The following is a 12,495-nucleotide window of genomic DNA, read 5'->3' as shown; positions in this document are numbered from 1 at the left end:
AGCAAGCTAACCCCTCTTATCACACTCTGTGGTCCTACTCTATTTAACCATACTTTAGGATTTACTCATGTGAAACCACAAATACATAACCATGAGAAGATTTGGAAAATGCCACACAAGCTACTCAACTCAACATCTCCTTCCTCCTCAAATGTTTCCCACTGAAAATGCTATGAGAACTGTAACAGCAAACAGCTCCTTTTTGTTCCTTACTTTACACATACTGAACTCGAGGGCAGAAAGGAATAGGGACCACTGAACATAGACATTTGTTTTCTTGTTAAAAATGCCTTCCACACAGAACTACCTCGTGCCTCTCAGTTTCGGGTGTAAAACCCGTCATGTTGGTTCAGCAAAACGTGCAGTACTTGGACATCACGTGCCGCTTCCTCCACTGACCCTTTTCCTCACACAGATCACCTCAAAAAAAAAAAAAAATTAAAAAAAAAAAAAAAAAAAAGCCACCAAACATTATCCATCCAGCGTAATCCCCTCCTTGGAAAACGCTCCTCCTTTGAGTCCGTATCATTAAATATGAACTTTGAAACGGCGAGCGCCGTGTTTAAACCACCGCACGCTCCTGGCGGACGGAGGAACGGCGCAGAGCGACGGTGGTGCGGGGATGTGCCGGGATGTGCGCTGATGTGCGCTGATGTGCGGGGCGCACCACGCCGCGCCCGCACTCCCAACCTCCCCGGCAGCCGCCCCCGGGACCTGGCGGGCGGCCCCACCCCAGTCCCTGTAACAAAGGAGGCCCGAGGGGCGGCACGGCGCTGGGAGCGGACCCGCCCCGCCGCCGCCTCCGCCCCAGCCGGGGGCGCTGCCGCCGGCCCCGCGCCGCCTCCTCGCTCCCTGCGCGGCTGCCGCCCTTCCCCGGCGGCGGCGCTCGGTGCGGCCGGGCGGGCGGGCTGTCGGGCGGGGTGTCTCCCGGCCGTGCCCGGATGTGCCGCCCTGACTCATAGCCCGCCGCACGCAGGCTCCGCGCCGCGCCTCGCTCTCCGCACACGCCTCCCGCGCCTCCCTCCGCGCCGGCGGAGAGGCGGCGGCTGCAGGAGCGGCGGCGGCAGCAGGAGGCGGAGGAGGCCGCGGCGGCACCATGGGTAAGTCGCCCCAGCCCCGCGCCGTGCAGCCCCTGCCGCCGCCCCTCTGCCCCCGGAGGCCGCCGCCCTCTCCTCTCCGGCGGGCGGGAAGAGGCGGCTGGTGCAACTTTCCCGTCGGCAGCGCCGGGGAGGAGGCTCGGGGCTCTGCCGAGTCCCCCCGGTTCCCCCGGCGCTGCCGCGGCCGCTGCCCGGCCCCTGCGGCGCAAAGTTTCCTCGGCTGCCGCTGCGCTGCCGCCGCCCGCCGGCTGCGCCCAGCCCGGGGAGCGTCCGCACGGCACTCGCGGAGCCGGGGCTGCGTTCGGGGTTAAGAGAAACCAGCAGCTCCCCGAGTGCCAAGGGGGGCTCAGAGCAAGGAGTTATGTAAGGCACCCCCAGGACGCTTTTCCAGTTACTGTTTGCGTAACGGAGATAAGTTGGGTTATAAGTACGTTTGGATTGTTTTATAATCTCTGCTCATTGTTTGAGGAAGACAGGGGTCCTCGTATTTCTCCGTCTTTTAGAGCGTTAATCGTGCCTAGAAATGCAGCCATGTTACCTCTCCCTTTTTTGTCTTAAGATTATAAATTAAGTAGTTGCACGCTGATTGACACTTGTATGGAGTGCCCAACAAATGCCATACGAGACCAGGAAGCATTTGGGTTTTCACAACAGAGCTGCTGGTGAATTTCTCTTGCCTTCCCCACCTCATCCTGTCGCACAAAGCTGCAGCCCACCCGGTATGAAACAGCCACCATAAAACAGTTTTTCCAGAAACCTGGCTGTAATGTAGATCCTAGCGATGGGTAGGAGGTGCCCACGTTGAGCTGCCAAAGACCCAGCCAGTGTGCCAAACATGATGGTGGGATCAAGGTTGCAGGTCCAGAGGGTGAGGAACTGTGGTTCACAACCAGCCCAAGGAGGTGGCAGCTCCTGAACTCGGCTCGGGGATTTGACATCAGCACTTCCTGTGGCCTTAGGTATATCAGTAGTTTCTTTGCAGATCACACGCATCTTTCACTTTTAACTAGAAGTTTCTGTGGAAGGAAGCTGTTGCTGTGCCTCAGTTTTTCTGATTGCGAAATGAGGTTAAATACTTATTTAACTCCCTGTAAAACAGTAGAAAACCTTTGGAGAATTGCTCGTACTAGAAGCTGCCAGGGTCAGACGTGAGGAATAACTGTCAGATTTCATCAGTTAGGTTAAACTCTAACAATGTTGTGAAGATCTCTTTTTCATGAGGGTTGAAAAGGCAAAATACCAAAATTTAGTTTGCCTATGCTTCCGGTCTCCATTCACAATAAGACTATTAGTCTCATCATTCTGGTCAAAGTCTAGCAGTTTTGGCTTCCAAAAATAGTAACTTCAGGGCATCAGCTAAAACCTGCTCAGAAAAGCTGGTGCAGAATGAGCACGTCACTTCTTTTTGGAGGAAACTACACTTCAGTTGTAGGCACGTTTGTGAACAGCTTGAGAATCTGATACAAAATCTTGCTGCAAAACTAAGAGGGTTTATAATTATTTTCAGGAAGATTGAAATAACTTGCCTGTAGACTCTTGTCAGCACCTGTCCATAACTGCCCAGACAGATTGCTTGTGAAAATACCAAGGAAGGGTTTTTTTGGGGCTTTTTCTATTCACATATCAGGGTCTCATTCCACTGTCTCTAAAATCAAAGCAAACTGTAAGTAACCTCTGCAGCAGCTCTTGTGAGCAGCAAAGATTGAAATCAGTTTCACCTTGGCTGACAACTGTAGTGACTTTAAGTGTCTTAGATCTATGTTTATGCTTACACAGTCAATGCAGTAGATTCCCTCATTCAGGTTATAGCTTTCTTTTTGGTAGCACGTAGCATAAAAGCTGAAAATCCTTAGAATTAAATCAAGGATGAATTTGTTCTTCCAATGGCTTTTATATCTTTCCAGAAATCATGTTCAACAAACAAGTGTTTTTGGCAAAGAGTGCAGTGATATCTTACATTTAAACATACAGTCTTTTCAGTATGTGTGCAGTTTAGCATAGTATTAATTGGTTTCTATACTGAAGATATAATGTGAAAGCCCAAGCAGATGTATTCTTAAGTCTAATCAAAAGATTTCTGTAGTTAAAAATACTTGTTATACATACATGGATCTGCCTTTTCTTTACTGTATAGAAATCAGTCTTCTGCTACACTGTGTCCGTGTGTGCGTTCCTCTGAAGACATTACCATGGCAGTTGTTTCTTCCAGGAGGGTTGCTCTTTCCTCTCAGTAACACAGGTTCTTTCCAAAATTGTTGCTTCTGTTGCTTGCATTTATAGTTTGTAAAACTGTGTGTGAGTAGAGTTGGAACACTATTCAAATTCTGGCTTTGAGAGGTAGGTAGCCTTAAGTACAGCTGGCAGTAGAGAACTTAGAATACTTTAGGTGACGTGCACCGCCACTACTTTATTTTTGTTGTTACAGGAACAATTACAAGGCTTTTACGTTTCAGTTACTAATGTAGTGCTGCAGTTTCACTGTGAAGGGTCTCTTTCCTCAGTCAGTTCTTGTTTTTAACCTCGAAAAACACAACTGGTAAACTTGTACAATCACACTGTATCCAAGAAAATCTTTCCATTTTAGAGCAGTGACCTGTGGTGGTTATTGTAAGCAGGCTGCAATTATTCCTCAGATGTAAATTAATTAAATAAAATTTAGGAACTGTTACAATTTAACCACTCAGCAGTAATCCATTGAGTAGAATATTGAAAAACACCACGTATGAGAGTTTGTATGCAGAATACAAGTACAGGATGCAGTTGATTTCATGTCACTAATCACCTTTTTTGAAGTGTCAGTTACAGTCTGTAATAGTGAAAGCTCATAAAAATATTCTTCCATTTTGAGAGCCCTGGTCTTGTTAGCAGGAAATGGAAGGTAGCCTCTGCTCAGACACAGGTGTTCACTTGGGCAACAAACTGCATAAGCAGCCTGCTAAGCTGTCTTTACAATAGTTAGCATTAAAGGCTAAATGACAAAATATGTGATTCCCAGTCCATAATGTAGATGGATTTATTTTAGTAGTGTCCACTTAGTTGTCAGAACACAGATATATATTACTTCTCTCCTCCCAGATATGCTCAATTTTCCCTCCCACTTTCCCTGAAGAATTAGCACATGCAACCAGTCTCGTGGTTGTGAAACACTAAATTGAAACTGAACCATAGAGCAAAGTGTAACAAACCATTGCCTATCTTCAGGATGATGGTTCATGAAATAGAGAAGGCAGGAGGATGTAAAGCTTCAGGCATGGCTGTATCCAGTATTGCTTTTGGGAAGATAGAGTAGACCAACCTGCTTTTGATCAAAAAATTGTAATCAGTAGCTTCAGATGAGATAAATGAAAATTTGAGCTCTTTTGCTAGTTTTCTTTCATGAAATGCAAATCTGACAATAGTTATGTCAATTGCAAAAAAGATAATTTGTAATTCTCTTACAGTTTTCACTAAAACAATGAGACTTCTAATACCACCAGCATTTTAATTCTAGCCAGCCAGAATGTTAGCGTTCAGAAACGCACATAATCACAGGATATGATTATATGCAGGTGCTTTTATTAAGAGCTCTGGGAATCAGGGGTACAAACCCAAATCTGACTCCGACATGGCTTTCAAGCTGAACATATTTTATATTCTATCATTATATAACCTACATATTAATTATTAAACTTATATTGTTGTATTGTATACATTGACATGAGTTTCTCGTGATCTTTCTTAGGTCCCTGACCACAGTTTCTCATTATTATTCTTATGATTAAACATAAATTATATTTAATTACTAAACAATCATCACATCCAACAATTATATAATTTATCGTGTACTAGCTACACAGTGCAGTTCTAGCGAGTACAAGTTCTTCACGTGCTTAAGGTATTTATTTTTCCAGGGCCTACTAAGCTTAATTTTCCTTTTAATCCTAAATCCCCATGATTTTTAAACCTTTTTACTATCAAGAATACACCAGTTTAAGCCAGTATAAAGGGTTGTTAGCATTTTTGAAAAAATGAGGCTGCTTTTAGTAGAAGTCTTCTTTTTTAGATATAAACAGAGAAGAAGCTGCTTTTAGACTTCATCTCTTGCTTCAGTAATGTTCCTTGAAGTGTGCTTTTAAAGCCACCAGAAAGGTTAGGTTACTTCTGACTGACCTTCCTCAGTGAATAACTGTTCCTGTGATCAGGCCAGTATTTGTATTCTTCTGTTACTATTTCAGACTGAAACCAACCAATTTTGTCTTTAGCTTTAGGTTAAAGGCTTCATTCACAAGTATGTTTCCTGAGAACAGAAGAATCAGAGTTAGTTTCAGAAGTCTGTGAGGAACTTCTGGCTTTTTGTAGCATCAAACTGAAAGAGGAAAGGGCAGAAGAACAGTGAAACCTGGAGGAAACAAAAGCTGTAATAATGGAAATGAGAAGGCTACCAAGACAAGAATAGAAGAGAACAGAAATCCCTTAAGGGAAATGCATGAAAGGAGAGAAATACTAGTACTAACGATGGATGAATAGAACAGAGGACGGAAATAGGAGGAAGAAAGAAGGAGGTCTACTCTATGTCCCTCTCCACATAAAGGCAATAGGTAGGATAATGTAAATAAAATAAAAAGATAATTATTACTTTCTTTTTCTTTTTTTATAGTTCCAATTGTATGCTGCTGACAGTGCTTGAGAAGACTCATAGTTTTCTATCTTTCTCAAGTAAAGTTGAATTATTTCTGGAAATTCTCTGAATTTAATTATATATAAATATGTAAAACAAAACGAGGAGATCAGCATAAACAAGTATTTGTTAAAAAAAAAAAGTGAAAATAATGTGATTACTGTTTGACAGGAGAGAAGGCTATGGAGATTGTTCTGTGGCATCTGTCAAGGAGGTTGGTTGTTATCCCTTCATAACTCTGTCACAGGATGAAGTTCATGGGCATTAGACAGTGACCTAGTTACTTATATAAGAAAAAAACCACTTTTCATTGCTGACTGGTCCACCTGGGTCTGTGCACATGCTGTGCTCAAGAAAATTACCATCCCTGCTGTCTTGATACTGTTGAAGGTATTAAGTTTTAGATGCTAACTTGTTTCCAGATTAAAATAGATTAGAAACTACATCTAAGCTTCTGGAAATTAAGTGTCTTGAAATGTTAATATGTGTTCTCCAGCTAATGGAGAAGTTTTTCTAATGGCAGTGTAAATTTTAATTAGACAAGGAGCTTTTCCTACTAAAGGATTTTATAAGTAGCAGCTTTCACTGCAAGAACAATCTCCCAGGTCCTCTTTTTGTTAAATATGGTATAGAAATTTTCTTCTATTTACAGATTTTATTATAGTGGCAACCAAATGAAATTTGTTGTGGTAGAGTAAAATGGTAGTTAAAAGCCATGTATTTCTGAATGTTGAAGTTCCTTTTAGAGCAGAAATATAGCTGATGTGTATTAGAATTTATGTGTGCTCCAGATATGCCTAATATAATTTGTAAACCTTCTGGAACAAGTGGCTGTGTTCAAGGAGCCTCAAAGCTATGCACAGAGCCTGGCCACATTTGTTCAGCTTGAGAACTGCACAGCTCTGGTTTAGGGAGCTTTGAAGTTGTGCAGAAACCCTGGTGATCTCATATGGTTCTTAAGCTATAGTTCAAGTAGATTACAAAGTTGGCAGATGCCCAGAAGAATTTGTCAAATCTATAAACCAGATAACTGCTGTTCATTTTATCTCCAGGTAGAGGACAGATTTAGTCCATGATGCTTTGGGACTTGCAAATAATTGCAGCATGCCTTAACTGTACAAGTGTAAGTGTGCACAGGCAAGGCATGTGTCTTAGAAATATCTCGGACCTGAAGCACTTTCAGATACAGCTCCACAAATTATGATAAGAATTGTCAGGGAAAAAATGTGTGTATGTCTGAAGTAGTTGAAGTTAACACTAGGCATAAACTGACAGCATGGATGCATGTATAAAGTTGTGTTAAACTTTGCAGTTTAAAATAAATTAAATACTTTCATGATTTCTATTTCTAGGTCAGACAAATGTATTATAAAAATTACACTTACACATTTAAAAATCGGGGGAAATAATTTTTTTAAAAATCACACTCTTGCAAAGGAATTTTTTTTAGTCATCTACTTCAACAGTAGGTCCCATTTCCTTCACATTTAACAATTCTACAAACTTACTGCCTCCTAGTTGTGTATTATAGGAACATCTGAGGCATTTGTCAAAATACTGAGCTATTCGTTGTGTTAGCACTAACTCAGAGAGGTTTACAGAAGTTAATCCGTGTTTGAATCCATCAGTCGATTCCATCCACTGATACTTAGTAGCCTGATGGACACAGTGATTTTGAAGACATACACAAAATTTATCTATAATTTAAATTTTTTGTTGACTCTTCCTATCTGGTGACTCAGGTTTGACAAGTCTTTTCAGCATCTGATTAAATCCAGTTAATCAAGTACTTAAATTCACATGGTGAATCACAGCCTTTCTTTCAGATTTCCTGTCTATGTTCTGCAAATGTATTTGGGAGTAAGACTGGACAGAGGGATGGAGACTGGGATTGAAGGAGGAAAGCAGCTAAGTGTTATAGGATGGATGGTTTAATGAGGATTGAACAAAACCCTTATGAATTTGTCAGGGCTGCCAGTGAGTTTATGGGAAACAGACCTGTGCTTGGGAGACCTGGGGAGGTGGCAGCTCAGCATCTCTTGGTCATCTTGAGTTCTTATTTCCACTGCCTGTACACTTATGGCCTTCATGATGTATTAGCATGGAGCATCAAGGCACAAAACCTGCATCTGAAAACCGTGTCCTTATTGCCTTCTCTATCTTTCAGTAATTGCATTCACCTTAGAATACATCCGTCCAGAAAGAACACCATGTACAGCAGGGTACTCACCTTTCTCTCATCCTGTCTTCTGTACATTAGAGGTCTACACTTGGAAGAGAGCTCTCATACTCAGCACTTGGCAAACTCTGTTCTACCCCTTTTGCCCTTATTTATACCCAGGCTGGGAACTAAAATCATACTATATGGATTAATTCTGTGAATGCAAATTGAAAATGCTGCCAGCCTAAATCTTTTGCATAAATATCAAAATCATACAACATGAATACCTGCAAGTCTTGGTAATCTCTAGGGTAAGTGAAGTGTTTGGCTGGGGAGCTCTGCCTGTTGCTGAGGGTGCCTTGCTTGCTCTCCAGCCGCTGGGAGCTCCTCTTGGGAGCATATTTAGAAATGCTTCCTGTCTTTGATGTTTGATATGATGGTTCAGTGACTTTAATTAGACAATTTTAACTTTCCTAGCCTTAAATGCAACCTTGCAAGTACATGCCACTATTTACAGGACCAGTAGCTTACCTCTCCTTGCTGAGTTCATTCTCATATCCCTTTCTGATGGAGAAATTCCATCATGTTCACTGTCAATAGCACCCAGTACCCTGCAGGCAAAGCTTGAGTTCAGTACTGCCAAATAGCTGCTTTTGTTACATGAAGGCTTTGGAACGCTTCCTTAAATCAAAATGCTGTTTTATTTTGACAACATGAACAAAGCATGGGAAGAGAAAAGGGGGATTGTACACATCTTTCTTATCTAAATCTTCCCTGTCCACAGAATGTTTAACTTACCCCTTCTGGGCCTGTGGAGGAACTGACTGAAGTCAGTCTTCTGGGTCTACTCTATTGGTGATAGCATCTTTGGTGTCTGACCACTTCCTTCAGCAGTCCTTCATGTGCACTCTGGGCATCACTGGATCGCTGGTCATGGCAGAGCTCTGTTGTTTAAATACCTGAGACATCCTGCCTGAACTGCCTAAGCAAGTTAAGAGGCAATGCAGTGTGTGAATGTGACCCTCAAGAGGAGTGGCAGCAGCAGCAGTGTAAAATTATGAGGCACTTCCATACTTACTGTTCTTTCTTATTTTCCTTCTCCCTCAAGTGACTGGGAGCCACAATTTTTCCTCCTTCCTCTTCCTTGCTTCTGTTGAATGATTTTAGGATCACGGTGTTGTTCTCTGGGAGGGAAAAAAGGACAACCAGAACAGAAAACTAGTCTGTGAACACATTTGTTGTAGAAATGTCTGGTACAATCAAACGAATTTAGAAATCAATTAATACACTTTATACAAATACAAATTTGCTCTCATCCTCTAAAGCTTGTCAGCCTTTCTTACCCGTTTCTCTGCAAAGCTCAGGGAGAACATATAGACATGCTGGCTCCTGCCATATGGAATTACAGGAAAAGCAGGGAAGCACTGGTGATTGAGAGAAATAGGAGGAATGAGTATGTAAGGAGATGCTGGCAGGAATCAGGCAGGTTTGGGGGGGCAAGAGGGTTGGCTTTTTTTTTTAAGCTTTTGCAATGAAAATCCCATCACCCATTTACAGCAAGATAGCACCTCCATTGAATCAAAGAGAATAATCCATTTATGTGCAGTAGTGCCCAAAATACAGTGTACACTTTCCAGGCAAAGCCCACGTATCTCTAGCTGATGTTATAATGTATTTATTCAATTCTTTTCTAGTTTGCCTAATACTCTTTCTTTCCTCTTTGTACTTTCTTTTCACAGAATTCCTATTCCTTCAGACTTCTTTATTTTACTTCCCAGTTTTCTATATTGTCTGCTTCCTGTTCTTTTCCATCTTCCCTTCCATCTCACATTCTCTCCTCATCAGGTTCTTTATTCATTAAAAATATGACAGCTTCTTTTACCATATACCCTTTTCACCATCTTTGTTAGGGAAAGAATTGAAAAACTGGTGCTCAGCTTTGTAATTTCAAGCATTTGAAGTGTTTTGGGTTGTTTGTTTTTTGTTTGTGTGTTTTGGTTTTTTTTTTAGTTCTTTTTTTTTTGTTAAATATCAAGTTATTTACAACTAGCTTAAAATCATACTTTAGTTCTGCCTAATGTACAATAGGTACATTATATAAAAGAATGTATCTTGTAGGAAAGAAACTGTACAGAATTGAGCCCTATTTGTGTAAATGCTATTTATACAGAATTCTTGTACCCCCACAAAGCCCACACTGAGCACCACTGAAGTCATTGGGCTCCTGCTTTATTCACTTGGCTGTGCTACAGCTTCAACTGTCCTGTTTTGGCGAAAGTATGTAAAATGGCATGGGTCACACCACCCTTTCATGGCATAGTAATACTGGCTCCCCAGTTGATGCAGCTGGGGGAGGAATGCAGACATTGGACTGATTTTGACCATCAGAAGCACTGTTTTCTAGGAACTTTCTGTTCCTAGAAATGTGCTATACTAATACATAGCCTCTGAAGAAACTTCCTAAATGAAGGAAGAGCTATATTTGATGATAGAAAAAACTATTTGGTAAACTCGATTTTTCTTACAAATTGATGGAATTATGTAGTTTATGTAATTTGTTATATCAAAGAAGAAACCAATTTAACATGGAGATCATAATGTTAGAACATCATCCTGTAAGAGGAACAATAAGCACAGTGCCACAAGCTATTAATTTACATACGGTGACCTTTGTTCTATCTTGTAGCAGCATAGAGAAAATACTGCACTTTCAGAATGAAACTCACTTTGTAGCCATTAGGTGATTGCTTTTGATGTTTTCTGATATTCCCAGAAAATGTTAGGAATCTCTCTTTGCAAGACTTTTACATATTATGCTTCTAATCACACACACATTAGTCTGGACACTTACTTCTCCGAAGGCAAGAACGGTGGAAACAAACAAAAAGCAATTCAGTAGATTTCTTTGGAATGCAGCTTCATCCCAGATATGATCTGAAATGTCTTCTTATCTTTATGAAGGTCATAACTTCTCCCTTTACAAGGTATGACAGTTCTTTATTTCTGCTGTTGAGAACAAGGTAGAATTTGAGACTTCTCACACAGTCTCTGGAAGAAACTAGTAGAGTTCTCTTGTGAGCATAAAATTTAAGTTCAGTGCAGGCACCCAGCTCAAAACAGATGGCTGGAGAGAGAAATGCCCTAGATAATGCAGCACTTAAGCAAGGGGTGGCCTGTTTTATGCTTTCTTTTCTTTTTTTTTTTTTTTTCTTTAAATTGATATTAAATAGACTTTCTAATAAAAAACAACAGCTGTGGACTACTGGATTGTTTTTAGCCTACTTTTAGCTCTTCCACTTCTAAATAGTTTTCTGTACTTCAGTGATTACAGTAGTGAGGTATCTTTGGGAAGTGAGCATACCTAGTAACTACTTGAACTACTTTATTTCTAAAATCAGAAGTTGTTATCAACAAAAGAGCATCTTTGCCTGTACATAAAGAACTTGCTGGATTTTTGAAAGCTGGTCAATAGGCACATTTTTAAAATTGCTTTGTTTTGGCAGGTTTTTTGAAACACAAGACTCTTCTGCTTGACCATTTTTATTTTTTTAAAAATATATAGATAATCCTATTAGTTTTTTCCCATCACCAGTTTATTTTTTACAGTCCAAGATATGCTGAGGAGCCTGCTTCCAGATTAATATTAGACTGTCTTTGGGCGAAGATGTAAATCTGAGATCGAGGAGTAGATACCAAATTTGAAAACTCAGAAATTCTTGCAAGCACCTGATTTTTAAATTGCTTTTAGCTCTCTGACTTCTTGCAAAAGCAGCCTTATAATTAAAAGGCCTCTTCTGAGCTAGGTCACAATTTGGAACGAAAACATTTATGTTCTAACAATATTTGTTTTAACACTCATTTGCCAGCATCTCAAAGAACAACCAGAATGGGGCTTTGATGTCCACTGTAGTGTTGTGTTTATGTAACAGATTCTGTACCACTTGGGCTTTGATCATGTAGCCCATGTTGGTATTGGACTTCGGTTAAATTCTAACTTTCCAAGGCTCTGTAAAGTTTAGAAGCCCAGCTCTCCTTGTTTAGGTGAGCATACACTTCTGTTCTGTATCTGAGGAACTAATTTGTTCCCAGAATTCAGCATATCATCTGAATCTTTTCATTCTAGATGTTTCTGCTGCTTCATCTAATGTAATCTAAGGGTAATGCAAAACCATCAGACAAAAAAAGTGTGGTTGCTTTGACATGAAAGATCTGCATGCTCAACACAGCTTAGCAAGAGGCATTGAGGCATTAATTTAATGAAAGTAAAACTTACATTCAGTGCTGAGACACGACTTCTTTAAATTGAATACAGAAAACTCTTATCAAATGACAGGTTTACATGTGTGTTGTAGGCTTAAGTGATGCTGTATTGCAATGCCTTGAATGACCTAGTGCAGAGCATTTAGAAAAGGTAATCTGTTGAAACCAGCTTTGCTGATGAAACCATAGTCTAGTCAGATTATAGCCTCAGTTCCCTATTGCCCTGTATTATGCTTAGAGGCTACAGATTTGATTTACGATGGTATTTGGGCCCAAATTGTAGCTTTTGTATTCTGCCTGAGCATATATGACCATAGGAT

At 40.9% G+C, this 12,495-nt stretch overlaps 1 protein-coding gene across 15 annotated transcripts in view; it reads left to right on the top strand.

Annotated features, from left to right (window-relative positions):
* Window positions 1-865: 865 nt before the first annotated feature.
* The window catches only part of RAP1GDS1 (Rap1 GTPase-GDP dissociation stimulator 1), a 90,465-nt gene continuing 78,835 nt past the window's right edge, over window positions 866-12,495 (top strand). For 11 of the 15 annotated variants that reach the window (XM_085579054.1, XM_085579049.1, XM_085579050.1 and 8 more), the window contains exon 1: window positions 866-1,100. In XM_085579054.1, the coding sequence (XP_085435180.1) occupies window positions 1,097-1,100 (4 nt within the window). In that variant the 5' untranslated portion in view covers window positions 866-1,096. Of the gene's footprint in view, window positions 1,101-5,338; window positions 5,675-12,495 lie in introns of those variants that run through there. The other 4 variants (XM_085579052.1, XM_085579046.1, XM_085579047.1 and 1 more) reach the window with 1 other exon arrangement.

This window comes from Lonchura striata, chromosome 4 (genome assembly GCF_050655825.1).
Source record: "Lonchura striata isolate lonStrDom1 chromosome 4, ASM5065582v1, whole genome shotgun sequence".
Lineage (NCBI taxonomy): Eukaryota > Metazoa > Chordata > Aves > Passeriformes > Estrildidae > Lonchura > Lonchura striata.
This window is presented reverse-complemented; position numbering and strand designations above follow the sequence as displayed.